Source organism: Myodes glareolus, chromosome 4 (assembly GCF_982192425.1).
Source record: "Myodes glareolus chromosome 4, mMyoGla1.1, whole genome shotgun sequence".
NCBI classification, from domain to species: Eukaryota; Metazoa; Chordata; class Mammalia; order Rodentia; family Cricetidae; genus Myodes; species Myodes glareolus.
In genome coordinates this window covers 60,675,371-60,695,921 of record NC_142029.1, presented here as the reverse complement: position 1 = coordinate 60,695,921, position 20,551 = coordinate 60,675,371, and the positions used below count along the sequence as shown (strand labels likewise).

The window sequence follows — 20,551 nt, the reverse complement described above, 5'->3', positions numbered from 1 at the left end:
AGGTGGAATTACCAGAGAAACCTGGGTCTCTAGAACTTGTTGAGAGCTCATTTGAAGCTGACAATCGTGTGTTTACAAAGACACCCCCACCTCCTGCATGCCTTACCCTTTTGTGTGGCCTTCCAGGCAGTCAGGGTGCCTCCTGGAGAGCAGACCCTACAGGGGGACCAGGGATCTATCTTTGAGTTGAGTTTTGACAGTTGTATGATGTGGAGAGAGGAAGACACCCATGCCTGAGGGCATGAGTACCTCAGATTACATCACTGGAAAGACAGAACCTGAGCGGGACAATGAGCAATCAGAAGGGAGCTGGCTACTCGTGGGTGGAAATGGAACCAACAAGGGCAGAGGAAGCCAGGAGAAATTACGATGTGTCAGCAAGGATGGTGCTGGGGAAATACAACACTTGGTGTATAATTTTGAAAATGGAGTACCTTTGGGTGAGGTGAAGTCCAAGCGCACACCATGGGCTAAGCAAACATGGGAAAGGTGTGGAGCTGAGGAAATGAAATGTGAGTTACGCAGGGAGAGGACATGGGAGTCATTCTCTGGAGAGCAAGGCTGGTGGTGGAGGGAAAGGCAGAAACAGCCATGAATGGGGAGGCGGCAGTAAGAAGGGAAGAAGTGCCTGGTTGTCTCAGGGCCAGGGCAGCAGTGGTTCAGATGTGTGGCGCTTCTGCATAGGTTGCAGGAGATGCTAAGAAATAATGTCAGAGAGGTAGTGAGAGACAGAGACACAGCCCACTTCCTGCCTTTGAGGAGCAGCTGGCATGCAAAGGCAAAGTACCAACACTGAAGAGAGTTACAGGGCAGAGGCGCCTCTGAGAAGAGCTTTTCCTTCACATAGAGAGAATCCTGGCAGAAGAGGCAGTGGGAACTGGTTTCTGAGCAGCCGTTTTGGAAGGTACAATAGGGATGTGCTCCTTGAAGGGATGGTAAAGCCAAGGTGGAGGGAATAGAGAAACAGTGGGGATGGTGGAACACAAGGAGGAGCTTACAGAATGTGTTGCAGGAGGGTGACCGGCTGCCAGTGAGCCGCTCTGATGAGAAAAGGGCCTTAGTCATCAGGCAAAGGAGCTTGGAGCTCCAGGCCCAGGGGAGGACAGTGCAGTGGTATCAGCCTTAGGATGATGGCAGAGCGGTTCCAGCCACTGTGGGGACTCTAATGAACATGTCTAGCTGAGAGATATGGAGGGAGTAACCAGGACATACAACCCACTGTAATGTATCTTTTGTTGCCTCCAGAGCCTGCCAGCCCCACTAGGGTGGTGGACTTCCTAGTGAGATAGTCTGCGATCAGGTATCAGCCCAAAGGGGCAATCACTCCTCTCATACCAGGAAAGGCAGATAGACCCATGGGAGGCAGCTGAACAGAGCATGTCAGATAACCTAGAGGCCCTCAGGATCCTGTCCTTGTGTGCCTTAGCCGTGATCCTGGCTGACAACCGAGGACAGCCTCTCCTGACGAGTAACTCCCCGCCTTCGCCCTGACACACACAGCTCCACAGGGCCCCACAACTCAGATCTGCTGTCGTTTCTACAGTAAATTTTCATTTTCTGAGGCATCTTTCTGATCCCCTTGCTAGGGAGAAGGACCTGTGGGGACGTGCCTAGCTGGGGTACCAGGAGCAGCATTGCATGGCAGGACTATTGACCTCTGCCTTCAGAAGCAACGTTCTCCACCCTTGGATGAGAGGGGTTGCAGGGAGCCCCCGATCTCTCTGAGAACGTAAGGATCCTGAAGACAGTGAGTGACATGGGCTAACTGCCTCCCACTCTGGTGCAAGGCATCCTCGAGGGACGGTGGAATTGCTGAGCTCCTGAGTGTCGGGGCAGCATAGATGGCCAGCTAGCATCAGTCCCGGAAAGGAGGCCAGGCTATTTCTGGCTCTGTATTAACTTGCTGGGGACTAAAGGAAGTTACTTTCCCTCTCTTGCCTTCAGCACTCTAATCTGGAAATTCGAAGAGTTGACAGAAAATTGAATGACCGGGATGTCCTCTCAGAGCTTAGCATTTCGGATTTCCAGATCCGTAGATAAGCAGATTCCAACCCTGAGCGCGCACCAGACGCGTGTCAAGGTCTGGAAGCGTCCTTAAGCCCAGATTACTGGGTCCACCTCTCCCAGGTCTGGATTTAGCCAGGAGTGGGAATCAGGCATTTGCATTATTACCAGGTCCCTGGTGATGCTGATCTGGGACCCCATTCTGAGAATTGACATAGTGAGGTAGATTGTCTCAGTGAAAAGTATCTCCCACATACATGAGACATAGTAGAAGAAATGAGGTTCCTGCATTAAACCCATATTTTTTCAGAAAAGATGCCATCCACAGATTCCAGGTGTATGTGCATGACACACACATGTACATGTGCACACACACTCACTCACCCCTTTGGCTTGGAACCAAACCCTTAATGGAAGGGAGAGCTTATGACTCTGCCTGTGGCACGAAGCTCAGTCAGCTCACCCCACTCAGCCCTCACTTTCTGTCATGGAGCCTACCCTGTGACTACCATGACAGCAATACATCCTGCATGCCCAGGATGTCCTCTGACCTCAGGTAATTCCAGGTTAGGGGGGGACTTGAAAGGAAGTGCCAGAGTTAACTCCCAGAATAAAACATGAAGCCAGTGTTCACAATAGGAGAAAACAATAAGAGAAATAATTAATTCTGCTTTTGTATTCATATCCAGGCTTGCAACTAATTGCTTATTTGTTTAATCTACTTTGACCAGAAGTGTTACTGCACCAAAAGTATTTAATGAGTCAGGCTTCCTAATGTAAAATTCAAGCGTATTTGTGCTGTGGGATGAGTTTTCGTCAGCAGAGGGAGAGCCGGTTCTCGAGGCAGGGTCTTCTTAGCCAAGTTTCTTTCTAGAATGGAAATGTCACCAGAAACTCCAGTCATCAGGGTGCACACCATTCTTTGCCACCAGTACCTGTGGGCCTGGACTCTTTAATTGACATTTCTACACAGGTTTGGCCCCTCCCTGCCCCGTGGATGTGTTTTCTATGAGAGAAACGACAACCAGCCACTCCCAAAGGGCCTCTCCTAATTCTGTCATTCATACCTTCCTAGGAACTCACACAATTTAACCCCATGGCTCCAGGGGGACTTTCAGAGGTTTCCAGCAGCTTAGCGTCCTCCAGAGATGAGGCCTGACTCAGGACTCAGCATCCTGGATTTTGTCATCCATGCAAATACAGAAGTTCTGTCGCTACTTCCTCGGAACTCCATTCTTATCTTTGTTCCCTGTCCCCCTTCCCAGGATTCACAGCTCCGCTTCCCTTCTCCCGCCCTCTTCTAAATGCTAATACCCATGTCTGGTAGAACTAAGCCATTTTCCACCCCTTCCTCTTTCCTCTGAGGACTTTGAAGGAGATCCCAACCTTTGCGGTAAAAGCAAAGTTTTGTCGGGCATCTAAAATATGGTTAATGATACTGGTTTAATGTGAAGTGGCTAAAACTGTGCCTCCTGCCCCTAAGACCTTACTCCAGTGGTGGAGAACAGAGTGGCTGGAAAGTTAGATTATAGCATGCTGATTCCCATGCCAAGCACATTCCCCAATGACGCTATCAACAGCGAGAGCTTGAGATGGGCAAAGTCACACACGGCAGTGCTTTTAAAGGCTCACAGTGTCATGAAGGCAGGTCACAGTCAAACCTGAGAAACAGGTTCCTGAGCCTGCAGCGATCAATGCCTACCACACCTGTAAATGCTAAGGAGGGAGTTAGGATTTTTCCCAATGGGGAGCCACTAAAGATTTTGGGGTGTCAGGGTAACATGGGTAATGTCAAGCTTCAGGAAGGCTGGTCTAGCAGTTTGACGTAAAGAGGTCCGTAGGTGGGATATGAGTTCTGGGACAGTAGAATGAAGCTTATGGAGAGTAACAAGATCTATGAAGAGGCTCCCCCCACAGAGTCATAGGTTGTCTTATTCTCAGGAACTAGGTAGACATTTCTTTCTTCCTAAATTGCTTCCTGGAGAAAACAGGCAGACTCCAGGCTTCACATTCCACAGGGCAGTCATTCCTCGTCTGGAATGTGGCTCTTCCACCTCTAGCCCCATTTGGTTTGCCTTCCCTGTCTCATTCCTGCTCTTGCCTAGCACCTTCACCCTGACTGGGTTGACAGGTCTATTTATTGCCTCCAAAATATTTATGAAACAAATATCCAAGGCCACCACTGGATTGGATTGTGCTTCTCACATTTATCTTGAGGAGCTATGCCCAGGGATTAATTTGCATGCATGAGCAGCGCTGGTCCCAGAAGGAGAGTTGCAGGTGGATGCCAAATACCCATCCTGACAGGAGTGCTAGACCACACATGGCACAGAACATTTGGAAATTTCATAATGTGAGGATTACCATTCCTCTTGCATGGCTGAAAAATACAAGCTTCAAAGATGTTAAGGCCTTGGGTTAACTCAAGATCACAGAGTAAGCAGAAGGCCAAGCTAGGATAGGAACTTGTCCCTCAGCAGCATCGTAGGACCCTGAATACAGCCCTCCTTCATTTCTGATAATTCCTACTGCTCTGGGCTGCTTATTATTCCTTATCCACCTTTCTTCACAGCTGTGGTCTATAGTAGAGAAGGCAAGTTATGAGTCCAGGGACGACTGGGCTGGGAAATGATATTCTAGACAGAGAACACAAGGCTGGTATTTCCATATGCTCCAGCAATTCAATCCTAGGTTTACTCTCAAGAGAGATGCTAGCATATGCCGCACAGAAACTGGTATATGAATGCTCACAGAAGCATTATTGTGTGTGTGTGTGTGTGTGTGTTAGTATGTGTACAGGTGACTATGGGATGTGTAGGTGCATGTGGCGGTCACCTCAGATGTCATTCCTCAGGATTGCTCCACCTTGTATTTTTGAGACAGAGTCTCTCGCTGTCATGGAGCTTGTCAGATAGGCCAGGTTGGCTACCTAGCAAGTCCCAAGTATTCATTCACCTGTCTCTGCTCTCCCAGCATTGAAATTGCAAATGTACACCAGCACACCTGCCTTTTGGCTGGGGAGGTGACTAGTAAGCAAACACTTTATTGATGGAGGCATTTCCCCCCGACCCTGGATTATTCTTCTTTATGATGTTTAAAAACATTTTCAAATATGTATATGATATATTGTGATCACATTTATGCCCCATTACTCTCTTTTCTCTCCTACTCTCCTGTTAACTTCCTCCTCCTTCTTTCTAAAGAATCCCTTTCACACCCCCATGTCGTGTGTGTGTGTGTGTGTGTGTGTGTGTGTGTGTGTGTGTGTAGGTCTTTTGCAGGTTGCTATACCTTTTGCATATTCTCTATCTGTGGCCACTGCACATCCAATTGACAGCATTCCATAGCAGTTTTCTCCACCCCCGAGATCTTAGAATTTTCCTGACACTTCTCCATGTGTTCCCTGGATCTTGGAAGGTGGTTTAGAGCTGAGAATACAACAGTCACTTTTTCAGTATTTTGATCAGTTATGAGTCTCTGTCACCCTGTACAACAAAGAGGCTTGCATGACCCAGGCTGAGAGCAGGAGTAGTCTATGGGTATAAACACAAACGCGTAGATGTCAGTTTGGCTACACAAGGCATCAGTAGTACATCCTCCCGAAGATCTGTGGCTTCCCCATATGTAGGCTTGTGACCCACTTTACAGTCACAGACACATGTGCTCACCTCTCGATGACCCTCATAGTCAATTGGAAAACGGTTGGTTGCCCACAAAATATTCTTGCCACTGTTGTTCCAGTGTGTGCATCTTGTCTGTTTATTGTACAAAGGATCCACAGCCAAAAACGGCAATTGGTGACCTCTCTCTCTTTGCAGTCTACATAACCTGCATAAAACCTTCTGGCACCATAAACTCTGGCCGTTAGGAAGGATGCTGACAGATCAGTGCCAGCATTATCTTAACAACCCCAACGTGGAAGCAATTCAGAATGGGGTACTTATGGTAAAAGTGGCTATTTACCTAGTTCAGGCTGAGACAGCAGTACCTCCATGGGGAGAAATGGTCATGGTGAGGACCATCTCCTATGAAAGGGCCAAGGAAAATGGCCCAAGGAAAAGGGCCTACCATGCCCACCATGGGTTAAGGTGAGACTAGGATCCTCTTTTTTGCGATTCATTTGAGAAAACTCAGATATGAACTCCTTCAGACTGAGCAGTTTCTTTCAGGAAACTTTGAAGACCATACTCTTAAGTGGAGTATTTTAGAGGAAACTCAACAGCATTCTGATCTGGGAGAGATGGCCTGGAAACTGACCCTCCCTGGTAGGACTCCCAGTCACAAGCAACACTGTTTCTTTTTAGAAAAGGTTTGATGACCTTCAGAAAGTCCAAGTGTCTTATTTTCATAACTTCTTCAATCATTATACTTCAACAGAACCACTTAATTTTGAGTGGATTTGCAGTTTGCTGTGAATGTTCTTTAAAATTACATGTAAATATTTTCAATGTCTTAAATGTGTATTAACATAGTAAACTTGTATCATTTGTTAGATCCCAAAGTGGATTATGGATAAACCTCTTGATGGAATTATTTTGACCCAAAAATCAATTAAGAGATTATGAAGTAATTTCTAATAAGCAAAGATAATGCATCAAAACTTAGTAATTATCATAGAAGGAAAGCGCATTTATTCTTATATTTTGGAATTGGAAATGATTATCTGTCAAGGGAAAATATTTCTATTGAATAGGGAAATAAAATGGGTAGGAAGCAAACCTTGACTATGGTGAAATCGGTTGCTGAATTAGGGGGTCAAGGCACAGACCGTCCAGGTGGCACTGTCAAGGCTTCCGTGCATCTGGACTCCAGGGTCCATACATGGAATGATGAAGTTTTGAGATAGATTAATGACATCTCAGATGCCCATAGGGTCATAATCCTCACTGCCCCCTTTGGAACTTTTTGTAAAAATGGAAGCCTGATAATTGCTTGGCTTGATACCCATCTCTAGTACTGTTGGTGGTGACAAGTGACCAATATTGGGCTGGCACTTGTCCTGTGTTGTGACTGTGACACTTTCCAGCTTGCCTTAGGACCGTCTTATCTGCAACTTCTCCGCATCCCACTTGTTAGAACAGGCAAGAACATTCTGTGTCTTTGCTATATTGCATAAAATACCCTTTCTTGGATTTGTCTGCTACTAAAGCTACTGGGGAGTACAATCTCCCAGAAGTCTTCAGTGGCAAAAACAGAGACATAAGACTTCAATCCCTTGACCTGCTCCTGCTTCCTCTCCATCCCTGAGCCACTTGATAACCAATTTTAAGTTCTTTACTGATTTTTACTTCCTAAAGACACCCTGGATACTGACAGTAGGCTCTCCTAGTGGGTACTCTTCCATCTAACTCGGTTTGAACCCTGGTTAATTTTTTATTGGGGACAAAAGAGACCTTCCTTGTTTCTTGTTCTCTTTATGATCCTGTAGAACTAGCCTCTGTATTTTTCTAAAAGGGACTGCGGGCAGTTTTGTTTCTGTTTAGATTTTTCTGAGCACTTCCCTTTAAGGCCAAGCATCTTTACCGAGACTTCAGGATCTTCTTTCTAAATAGCCTCCAAACTAATTCTTTCTTCTTACCTTTTCTGACAAAAAGACTCTTTTTTCCTCTCTCTCTAAATTTGAATAATCTTGTGAACTCTTCATTTTCATTATTTCTGTCTCTTGGTAGAATGTTTAATTTACTCAAAAGCTTTGTGCGCCCTTGCAAAACAGATTCTTTCAAGCATTCAGTAACACCATCTTTTCCTCTGAGGATTATGTAGAAAAGACTGCCCTGAATTGACTGTTGAAATCAATGTTTTGGGGTTGGAGGGTCACAGGGGTCGCCTGCTGGAATTAATCTTCTCATCTGCCTTAGTTTTTCTAGAAGCTGTTGTTTGGATGAATGAATACCTGACCTTATTTTTATTTTTACTTACCTGACGCTTTCATCGCACATAAAAGACCAGATTTAGGGGTGATCTTTGTCCTTAGACAAGGAAAACCAAATCCACGGTGTAGGTACTGCTGATGGCAGGGCCTGGCTGTAAGTTGTCCTAACTTTCATGCAGGGAGATCAGGAAATGCTCTGTCACTTTCTCCCAAGTGCCAAGCCCTATCACAAAACATAAGACATTTAAAAGTCCCTATATGGGATACACAGTTTTCTGAAGGACTTGTGACCATGAGATCATCACTATCAATCCAAGAAATGTTGACCAGGATGACTACAACCCCTTCTCCTGGATCTGTGAGCTGCTAGGTGGCAACTGGGGTGGCCAACGCCATCTTCAGAAACAAGGCATTCATGCTTTGGGATGCTGGTTGTTTCTCTCTGCCATACCCTGTGGTTCTCTACATTCTGCCCCCTGCCCTCACTGAACTCCATGAACCCTGAGAACAAGGTTGTGATCTCTTTGACCCCAATGATCAGAGCAGGCATGCCATAGTGTTTAATAAGTACATGGAGTTTTGAATGAAGCTTGTCTGAAGATTAGAGGTATAGAGGCCCAGGGTTAGCCTCATACTATTGGGGTTAATCTTTCAAAAATTCATTACACAGAATTATACAAAATAATGGCATTTATTGTTACATATTTGTGTGTGTGTGTATAAGATACTTTGATCACATTTATTTCCCATTATCCATCTTGTATTTTCTTTTCTTTTTCCACTGGTCCTGTTCTTCTCCCACAGTTCTTCACTTCTGTTTCCTTACATGACCCTGATTTCAGCATCACATATGAGAATCTCTCTGTGAATCTTGTCTCTCCCAATCGGGCCTGATTTTCTTAGTATGTTGATTGCCAGCTCAATCAATTTTTCTGCAAATGATATGATTCTGTTCTTTTTTGTGACTGAATAGTGTTCCCTTGTGCATTAATGTGTGTGTGTGTGTGTGTGTGTGTGTGTGTGTGTGTGTGTGTGTGTGTGTGTGTGTGTATGTGTGTGTTTGCATGCACATTATCTACTGACTTTGAGATATCTACTCAGGAGTGGTTTTCTGGATTCTATAGTTTTGATTTTAGTTTTTTGAGGAATTTAAAAAGTAAATGTATTAATATACATTCCTACCAACAGTGTGTAAGCCACCTCATCCTTGCTAGCTTTTGTTGCTTTTGTTGCCCACTATAGTCAATCTGCCTAGGGTGTGTGGTGTTCTCAATGTGCATTTGATTTGCATTTCCCCTGTAGCCAAGGATGTCAAAGGGGTTTCATGTATTTATCTGCCATCTGTGTTTTGTCTTTTAGAAAGTATCTCTTGAGTCTAGTTGCCCATCTATTGATTGGATTATTTGTTTCTTTGGCTTGAACTTTTTGAGTGCTCTATATACGCGGTATTACCTGTCAGGTGAGTGGCTGGCAAAGATTCTCTGCTGTTGTATTGGTTGTCTCTTCACTCTCTGTTGTCTCTGTTGATTACAGAAGCATTTTAATTGAGGAACTCCATTTGCCAACCCTTGTTATCCTCTTTTAGCTATGGAAGTCCTATTCTGGAAGCCATCGCCTATGCCTGTATGTTTAAGATTTCGGCTACATTTTCCTCTAGAAGTTTCAAATTTTGGGTCTTAAATTCATACAATTTCGAGATGAATTTTGTATAGAGTGAGAGGGAGGTGGGGCTCAAAATTCAGTCATCTACTTGTGGCTGTGCCATTTTCCCAGCACCATTTGCTAAAGATGTTGCCTTTTCCTTAACATTTGTATTTTTTTCCATCTTCCTCAAAATCTGTTTCTGTAGCTCTGTGGGTTTATTTCTGGTCATTTCTTCTATCTCACTGTTTTACAGGCCGACTTTTGTACCCATTCCATGCTTTTTTTTTATTACTAGGTTCTGTAGTGTAATATGAAATGGAGTGTTTCCGTGATTCCAGTATTTCTTGCTCAGAATGGGGTCTTTTCTACTTCCTTAAGAACTTTAGGGGGTTTGTTTGTTTGTTCGTTTTTCTAGTTCTATGAAGAATATTATTGGAACTTTGGTAAGGATTTTACTGAATCATGAAACCCTTTCAGCAATAGGGCTGCTTTCCATCAACAATTCTTTGGACTTATGGGCACTTGGGGGTCTTTCTATCCTCTGATGTCTTCTTCTATTTTTTTTTTTGTTTGGGGTTTCAAAATTTTCATCACAAAAATCTCCTGGGTTAGGTTTATTTCTAGATTTTTGTTGAGGTTATTATTAATGCAATTGTTTTCCTGATTTCCTTTTCACTGAGTTCATTACCAATGTTTAGAGAATCTACTGATTTTCATATGCCAATTTTGTATTCTGTCACTCTATTACATTTTTAAATAAAATTTATGATATTAATGTGGAGTCTTACAGATAGTTTGACTTCTTCTTTTTCAGTTCCTCCCCCGATTTCTTCAATGGCTTACTGGTGTTTCAGAAGTATGTTTTTCAGTGCTTGTGCACTTGCAAATTATCTGCAGTTTCTCCTACCAGTTATTTCCAGTTTTTTCCCCATTGAGGACTGGTATGATCCCAACAGATACTTCAGTATTTTTGTGTTTGTTTCAGTTGCCATGGATCTTTAAAATAACCCTTTAGGGGGAAGTTCCACAAGCCGCCAAGAAAAGTGTGTTTTGCATCTGCATAATATTCTGTAGATGGATGCCGATTCCATTTGAGTTATGGTACAGTTAACTGCTCATGTTTCTTCGCTGATTTTTTTCTTTGGATAGCCTATCTATTGGGGAGAATAGAATGCCAACGTCATCCGGTCTGTCAGCCAGCCTTTTTTGCCACTGCAAGAATGTCTTAGAAAGATCACTTAGAGAAGGAAAGGCTTATTCCTATGCATGCTTGCTAGGGTTCAATCCATGTTTGGTTCGCTTCCCTGCTGTGAGCCTGTGTTGAAGCAGGACGGCATGGCAACAGGAAGGCATGGTAGAACCAAGTTGCTCACTTCATGATGCCTGAGAAGCAGAGAGACAGGAAAGGACCATGGACAGCATATTTCCTTCAACGATCTACCCTTGTGATCTTCTCTGTCTAGGCCCACCTCCTAGTGCCCATCACATGTCGGTAATGCTATCAGGCTATGACTCCGTCAATGTGCTAACCTGTTGATTAGGCCAGAGCCTTGCTGGTTTGCTCACATTTCAGTAACACCACCAGCCAGGGACAAAGTTCAAATGCATGGGTCATCAAGGGAAATTTAATAGACAAGCCACAGCATCCATTATTATTGTAGTGATTCCTATGTGTTATCTTTATGGACAATAGCACTTCTATTATGAATAAGAGCATACTGATATCAACGTGTGTATATTTACAACCATCAGATCTTCTTAGTATAATGTTTCTTTTATCAATATATGACATATCTCTCTTTTAGTTTTAGAATGAAACTTAGCTCCTGGAGGCAGTGACCTGAAGGCATAGGCTCACCGCAGTGCCTGCACCTTCCCTTGCGAACTGATGGTCTCAGCTGATCTGAACCTTTGCTCCCTTTTATTTGTCTCAGCCTGGTGTGACTTCCACTAATGGAACTCTTTTTTCAATGTTATTATTGCTGCTGTTATTTAATTAAATTATTATTATTATTCAATTTCTAAAGGCTTGACTATCCTGGCTGATCTGATACTCACTATGTAGTTCCCAAGCTGGACTAGAACTTGCAGCAATTCTCCTGCTTCAGTCCCTTGAGGGTTGGGATTTCAGGTTTGAGTCATCACACTTGGCCCTCAGCACTTTGGGGTCAGAGTCTTCTTTGGTTGCCAGACTGACTCTCTGGCCAACACTTGTTCATGACTTTGCTCCCAGACACAAGAAAATGAAGGAATCATTGATTTTCCCAGCAGTGAGCCCAGGCTAGGCCTTATCTAGATGACTTCCCAATAACTACACATGGTGACACTAAGAAAGCTCCCTGTGTGCCTTCAGTGCGGGTTCTGATTCCCCTGCCTGCTCAGCTAGACTCCTGCATGGTGCCTAGGCCTGTGCTACTGTGTTTTCTGTATTTCCTCCTCTTCTTTCCTTTCTTCCCTCTGCCCTCTGCCCTCTGTCCCCTGCACACAGCTACTGAGTTTGGTACCAGAATGTTCTTTCTCAACTTCTGTTCTACTCTCCAAAGCCTCGGAGATTTAAAATCTACTTACAGATAAACTTTAGTTGCTTTTTGTCACCGCCCACCTCAAGAAGTAGCTGCTCTCCTGCATTTAGTCCCATCCCCAGAGAAGATGGCCATCACTGTATGTTTCCAACCTGCCATCTTGGAGTCTTCCATTTTTTTTTTTTTAAATTTGTTACCTTTCTTTTGAAGACAGAGTTTCATGAGACGTAAGTGGGTCTTGAACTCACTAAATAGCTGAGAATGACCTTGAACTACTGCTGATTCTTTTGCCTCTGCCTTCTAAAACATGGCATTACAGACACGAGCCATCATGCTTGCTTTTCTGTGGTGCTAGGGATTGACCCCAGAGCTTGGTGCATGCTCAGTGAGTACTATACATCACCAGCTCTAAGTCTTCCAGTTTTAATAGATGGCACTTTATCTCTGAAACAGAGGGAGCCTGGGAACCTGTGTGGTACTTCTAAAAGCAGCATCGTGTAGGCTGTGCTTCCCCATGGCGTACAAGGGGTGTCTGAATGGCAAGATGTGGTAGGAAAGCCCTATTATCAGAAGTCCTTCAGTCATCCCCATCTAGGGTCACACACTGGGACCCCCCAAACATGTAGCAACTCTGAGAGACTGTGGCACTTCCTGAGCTACCCTGACTTCCTCACATAGTCCTGCCAAGGCATGCAGGACCTTGAGCAAGGTGAATGTGTGCCATCCAAATGGTCAGTCACGGAGGCTATGGTTAGATCAGGGGTTCGGTTCCAGTTCCATTTACCTGACTTAGCAGTAAGATTCCACATATTCTGTCCCCCAAGTATTCTTTCTCCTACTTGGTTTACAGGCAATCACACTCTGCAGGCTTTGCTTCTACTCAATTGGCCTGGCTTTCCCAGGGCCCTTTGCTGTTTTCTCCTCATTCCCTACATCTTAAAACATCTAGTTGTCCAGCCATTTTCATGATCTGTCAGCTCTACTCCTTTCTGATTTATTGAAATATTAATAACTCCAGCTTTACACGCATGTCCTCCCCCCCACCCGGTGTCTACATGGGACATCTTAGATACCTGAAACATAATGTGTTCAAAATGGAGCAGCTGGTCTGTCCTCCCCGATGACTTCTATTGATGTCGTTTCTCTTCTCAGTTGATGCAGCCTTGTCCTTCGGTTCTTCCAAACAAAAACCTTGCATTTGCTTTTAGTTCTTTTTCTTCTATATCTCACATCTATGGAGACGTTCCCAACGCCAGTGTTCCTTGACTTGTGAGGGGAGCTACATCCTTAGGACACTGTCACTGAGTTGGAAATAGAATAAACCAAATCCAGGAGAGACAGATCTCTGATCACCCCTAGACAGGCTACCCATGACAGACCAGCGCAGTTACCCACTCAAGGCCAGTTGAGCACATCAGTGGCTTCACTGGGATACCAACAGGAACGTGGGTGACTCAAAGGTGGCTGCACCACTGAAAAGCCTACCCCGGCATGCGTGACAGCTCACTAAAGCTGCAATCCCTGGAGCCCCCTGAACAATTCACAGGCAGCTCCACCCGAGAGAGTCTCGTCTCTCAGAAATTGTTGTTGCTTGTATAAACTTTGGCAAGGGACTTGTGAATCTTGTCATTTCCCGAACTTCCTGGGGCTTCTGTACGTTATGAGCTTTCTGAGTCTTATGAGGCTCCCTCCTCTCTCCAGGAAGGAATGGTTTTCTTGGGAGGAAATGACAATGCCATATCACTCACTGCACCCAACACCAGGTTTAGGCCAACCTAACTGAAATGTGCTCAAAACAGTAGCCTACAGTTGGGAAGGATTATCTAATGTAGAGCCTAGTTTATGACAATATAGCAAACATCTCATGTAGCTTAATAAATTTTAACAAATTTATTAAATAGCTCCATCACAAACCAAACAAAATGTACACAAACACACACACACACACACACACACACACACACAAATCTGCCCCCCCCCCGACTATGATGCCTTCAGGTCAGACACTCAATGCTTCCCCACTCTCCTTTAGCTTACACTCCTGCACCTGCCACTCAGGGAGCCCTTTGCTGACCACTGGCCAGCCACATACCTCCTACCCTGGCGTTCCACCTCCTCTTTTTCCTACTTGATTTCCCCATTTTACTATTTCTTATATATCTTGCTATTTATTTATCATGTCTATACTCTGAATCCCTCCAGTAGAGAATAGGTTTTAAGAGGATAAGAAACTTTACACATGAATGTGTATCTAGAACCTGAAAGAGCAACTACCTGGCAGATACAATTAAATAATTACTGTTTAATTAATCAACACAGCTGGGTTATAATACCCAGGTAGGAGAGAAAAAATGCGGTTGAGATGAGGGTAAAAAGCTCTTTCAACTTGTTAAATTAGTAGATCAAATATAACACCATCAAAAAGCAAAGAAGGATTATGCATCTCCACAACAGAAATCCAGCTCTACATTCATGGTGAGAGAGAACATACCTTGGGGAAATCTAGAGTTTATATGTGACTCTAACTTCAAGATAGAATATTAAAGACATGCTTTTGATCCAAAGGCTAATAGTCAAATTAACAGAATACACAAAATGTAGTAGATACTAGGTTTAAACTTAACTTGTAGTACAAGCCCTGGAGGAGCATTGGGCTGATGCCTCTATCTCATGACTACAGAGTTCTTGATAACACAGGTCCATTGGGAAAGAGATACTGTAGGCAGCAGCAGGTCTGGCTGTGGCAGAAATACTTGTAGCAGCTAACCATTCTTTATAGCAGGGGAAACTCAAGTACAGTTTGACTTGTTTCATTAGGTCTTTGACAAGCTCTCATGTGCAACAAGGACTGTCTAGATTGCTTTAGTTGGGAGAGGTGAGACAAAGGGGAAGAATCTGAGATATGGATAAGGAAGATCCATGAGGACTGAGAGTTACGGAAGCACAGAGCAGGGTGTCCCACGTGTAGCAGGAACTTGGCAGCAAGTGTTGGGTTGCGACATTTTAGGGAGAGCCATCAGACCACAGTAGTTATCCCATTCCAGTGAAAGTGAGAGGGAAGGGAGGGAGGGAGGGAGGGAGGGAGGGAGGGAGGGAGGAAGGGAAAAACGAAAGAGGACTGGGTAGGACAATGCTGAAGGAAGGCCACTGGTTTGTCCCCGGCCGCTTAGCCCCGAAATAATCACACAGAAACTGTATTAATTAAATCTCTGCTTGGCCCATTAGTTCTAGCTTCTTAATGGCTAACTCTTACATCTTAATTTAACCCATTTCTATTAATCTATATATCGCCATGTGGCTGTGGCTTACTGGGTAAGTTCCCAACATCTTTCTCTAGTGACTTCATGGCTTTTCTCTGACTCTGCCCTCTTTCCCCCAGCACACAGCCTAGCTTTTCCTGCCTAGTTATGTTCTGCTCTTGCCATAGGCTCAAAGCAGTTCTTTATTTGTTAACCAATAAAAGCAACACATAGACAGAAGGACCTCCCACACCTGGAGAAATTTAGTGTACCTGTATTATTACCATGAAGCCTTGGAAAGCTCATTGTAGAATCTTTGATTAGGAGTGCCTACTGGGGGAATCCATGTTTTGCATAGATAGGTGGACTACTCGGTGCTTAGCTGGAACTCTGAAGGAGGCAAGTCTCTTTGTAAATACAGGGCACAGCATCTGAGGCCCTTCATCAATTTCACTTCCAGGAGTAGGCGCTCAGAAAGGTGCGTTGTCATGGCCAACACATGGTGTCTAGTAGGCTTTATGCAAACTAACCTCCGAAGTCCCAGAGGACACGCTGATGCTAAAGTGTCCTGATAGCATTTCCCACACTTCTCATCCTGTGTGGCTCACACAACTGGGAGCATCTTTCAAATGCACATTCTGCTTCTCCTTCCCCGGAACAGACTGACTGTAGTAGGTGCTTGAGTCCGGCAAACCGTGGGCAAGGCCATGCCTTCCCCTTGTATGATCTGCTAGCTGTGTTCTCTAATTGCAGGTCTTGGAGGGAATTCATTAACTTAAGTTGAGGATAGTAAATGTCACTGAGCCATGGTCCCCAGAGAAACCCTTGTAAAGCAGAGTTCGAGTGAGGAAATGACCTTCGTCACTGCAGAAGTAGCAAGACTAAACACAACAGCCCCCGAGCAGAGCACAGACGGAGCCTCATCCATTACCCTCCTCTTCCCTTAGGAAGACAGCCCTCATTTATTATTTCCAGGCTGTTTTCATTTTACTTACGCCGTGTGAAAAATGTTGAATTGGGAAATAAATATTATTTCCTAACAGAAATTTCATAATCATCTTTGCTGATCTTGGAATTATTATCCTGTTTCCAAACGTTTGCTTTATGTATCATTTCTTCGTTTGCATTTGTGAGTTCTTCATTGCAAATGCTCTCACTCAGAGAGTGCTAACAGGGGTTCAGTTACAGCTCTGTGTTCCTGTCTTCGTGAGGGATTCTCCCTCCTTTCTTTGGGAAGTGTATTAAAACCTTACACACAGAACCAGAAAGAAATATTTGCTGGAATGTCCCCTCCTGTGGTACAATTACTTTGCACTAATCCGTCTACTCTTGATGCTCCTCCTCCTTTGTCCAGGTTTTCTGCCCTGCAGTAGCTGAGCCCATTACTGCATCATTGAGGCTCCTTCAGCACCTTGTATTTCAAAAAGGCTTCCCATTTTTTTCTGTCTCTTCCTCCTATTTTTCCAGTTCTCTCTTATTTTGGACTGATTTTTTTTTAAGTGTGTGTGTTGACACATATGTCACAGTACACATATGAAGGTCAAAGGTCACATCCATGGAGTTAGTTCTCTCATTCCACTTTTGTTCCAGTTTGGGGGCTTGAACTCAGGTTGCCAGGTTTTCACAGCAGACACTTTTACCTGCTGAACCACATCACTAGCCCTTCTGTGCCATAAATACACCAGTTCACCCCAGTCCTGCTCACATATGTTTTCCTCTATGATATTTTCACCATCTCTCTCCTCTGTCATCTCAATTCCATCCAGTCCACAAGCCCCACAGGGAGTTCTGCAGATCCAGCTCAGCTAATGAGAAAGCGCAGAACTCAAACCCAATCACCTCGTTCTCTCTATTTATCTCCAAAAGATAGCACTTCTCCTATCTTGAGTATCTTTTCAGCTACCCTGTCTCTTCCTCTCTCCACAGCCCCCTCCACTGTCCCCATCATGCACCAGGTCAGTGCTACCATGAGGAGCATCACCTTGTCATGGCCTCAGCCGGAGCAACCCAATGGCATCATCCTGGACTATGAGATCCGGTACTACGAGAAGGTGAGCCACCTTTGACCTCAGGCTTCTAAGGTCAAGTCAACAATGTTCAGTGGGTGTGGCCAGTTGAGGTCACAAGGAGATAGGCTGGAAACCCATAGAGAGGAAGAATTGGATGCTGGAAGGTATGGAATTTCTGGGGAGAAAGCTGGGTCTGCCTTGCCCAGGTTCTTTTCATTGACTTGGGAGAGAACCTTCAGATTCATCATCTAATAGTCTGGATACTACACTGGCCTGTGGAAACCACTACCCTTCCTACAGCCATGCATTTTCTGTCCCAAGGAGGATGTGATAAAAACCACCTGGTTTTATCCACCTTCAGAGGATTTTGGAGTCTTGGAAATGGTTGTTTTCCAAACTGTTGATCCCATGCTTCCAACTCAAGCTTATTTATTTATAAATGATATGCATGTGTCGTGACACTAATGTGGAGGGTAAAGGACATACAGGTGGACATTTGAAAGGGTGAGATAAAAAAAGAATTGACATAGCCATTTGTCTGTTCCCTGATTGCTTGTCAGCAGCTGCTCCTGAGGGTTACCTAGGGCATGAATTGCCAAGAAAAGGGAAACAATGCCCTGTAGGGCTGGTCCCTGGCCTGTTCATCATCATCCATGGAAACAGGACATTCTCCACAGGGCTGAACTGCAGCATTCTCAAAAATCCTGGGAAAATACATTTCTTCCTGAGCTAACCCAACACACTGTTTAGAAAAACACCAGATGCATCTGTTTATTTGTTGAAGAGTTTGATCTCGATACTATTTGCGAGGTCCTATTCTAGGAGATGTTAGTGAACAAAAGAGTTCTGCTATCAGGAATCTTGCTTCCAAAAAGAGGGAGACAGACTAAACAATGAACATACAAAATATAGAAATGATTAGCATGTGAAAAATAGCAGCATAAAAAGTATAGAGGATCTGGCAGGACCCTCAGAGGGTAATGGTGTTCTGTGAGCAGGCCTGATATCCTGAATTTGATATCTAGAAGCCAAATAAAAGTTGAAAGAGACAGCCAACTCCTGCAAATTGTCCTATGACCTCTACACTATGCAGTGGTCCATATACACCCCACATCTTATAGACACACAGAGACATACACAAAAAAAATATTTTTTTAAAAAAAATTAAACAAAAAAAGAAACAGAGCAAATGAATGGCTTTGTGAAGGCCAGGCAAGGATAAATTACAGACTTAAATAAAATGGTCCTAGCCTCTTGGAGAAGATGAGACCTCTTTCAGTATCTGAAGAAAGTTAAGTTATCTTGGCAAGGGGAGAGCGGCAGACTCTGAGATGCCGTCACAGCTGAGACTCCAGGAGCAGGCAGCAGGTGAGAGCACCTGCAATGATAGGAGCTATAGGGGGCTAGAAGGCGTGCGAGAGAGCCTGATACCAGGGGACGTCAACATGTTGAGCGATAATGAATCAAGCTTTACTACCGAGTAAGGCAGGGAGACACCGCAGGTTTCAGAGCAGAAGAGGAGCAGGCAGGATGTGACTTATATTCTGAACACCGTTCAGGCTGTAAATAGGCCTGCTAGATCCATAATCATCTGTCAGGAAGATAGATATTTGAATTGGAGCGTCAACCATGAGCTGTTGAAATTAGCTGGCTTCTGATTCACAGTATACACTACAGACAGGGCTAACTGGATTTTTAAGTTAGGTGGTGTGTGGATGAATGTCGAGAGACCTTCTAGGATGATGTAGACAATGTCAACTGAGAAGACCTCCCTGGGTAATGGATATTGGAAGGAAGGAAGAGCAGAAGTTCAGCTTTGTAGCTAAAATGCCTGTAGGAAATCCAGGTAGAGATGTGGATTAGAAAATTAATTGGTGACCTCAGCCAGAAGGTAACTTTTAATTTAGAGTTAGCAAAAGGGATAGGCTGAAGATGCCCATGTGTGAGCTGTTGGGATGTACGTGAAAATCCTTGGTCTAAGTGAGGTCATCCACTGGAGAGACGGATGTAGAGAGAATCGGGAATGAAGACCCCACAGCCCTGCAAAGAGGCCAGATGAATGGCTGAATAGCATTGCATTAGAAGCAAAGCCCTGATTTCCAGCGCCCTGACAAGCTGCTGTGGTCCTGTGACTTAACCATTGCAGGGCACAGCTTGCATATGTGTGAAATGGTAGCAGTTTTACATCTCTTAAAGTGGAGGTACAGACCAGTCTAGGTCGCCAGTCTTGCCTGTGTGGTGCTATGCTCCTCACGGTTATGGGAGCACCCGCCAGTGAGGCTAATGAGATGACAGCATTCAGCTAACCCTGGCCTTCAGAGACAGTTGATTGAGAACGTTCAATGAATCGGCGGTAATTTTAGCCCATTTGTCTTAGTTATGGTAATCATTGCTGGATCCTGAGACACTATGACCAAAAGCAAGTTGGGGAGGAAAAGATTTATTTGGCTTGCACTTCCACATCATAGTCCATCACTGGAGGAAGTCAGGACAGGAACTCAAACAGGGCAGGAACCTGAAGACAGGGCTGATGTAGAGGTCATGGAGGGGTGCTGCTTACTGGCTTCCTCTTCATGGCTTGTTCAGCATGCTTTATTAGAGAACCCAGGACCACCAGCCCAGGGGTATCCCCATCCCCAATGGGCTGGGTCCTCCTCCATCAATCACCAATTGAGAAAATGCCCTATAGTTGGATCTTTTGCAGACACATCCTCAGTTGAGGTTCTCTCCTTCCAGATGACTCTAGCTTGTGTCATGTTGACATAAAATGAGCCAGCTCACCATTATACCTAATTCACTCCAAAGTTACAGGTCTATTTGTGCAAAAACATTTTTGGGGAGAGATAATAAGGTTAGAATTCACCCACTAAGCTGTTTGGACCCGTTGATTTCCTCTTGTATCAAACACAGAAGTCCTACCAAGCTGTAGTTATCAGTTTGCTGTGCAGTGTACTGGGTCATTGACCAGGGTCTACTCAGTCCTTTGTACTATACATGTGATCTTTCAGGCCTGTTGAAATCATACTTCATCTAGAAGAAGGGTTTTCCTAAGATGTGCCTATTTGTGCCCGGGCTTACTTAGTAAGATTTGCATTTCCTTGCATATTCCAGTGTAGTCAGGATTATTATAACTGCTTTGGACAAAGAAACATAAAGAAAATAAAAATAAACAGAAATACTTGCATAGGTCAGCCATACAGCTAGGATGTGAGACTTGATCTTTTACCCTGCAGCAGGTGGCAGTGTTGGCAAGGGGCTGCG

General features: G+C 44.4%; 1 protein-coding gene across 1 annotated transcript in view; it reads left to right on the top strand.

The window, feature by feature from the left end:
• The window catches only part of Ephb1 (EPH receptor B1), a 439,224-nt gene that overhangs the window by 325,014 nt on the left and 93,659 nt on the right, over nucleotides 1-20,551 (top strand). Inside the window, exon 6 of the mRNA XM_085689627.2 lies at nucleotides 17,208-17,332. Within this exon, the coding sequence (XP_085545753.1) occupies nucleotides 17,208-17,332 (125 nt within the window). The remainder of the gene's footprint in view (nucleotides 1-17,207; nucleotides 17,333-20,551) is intronic.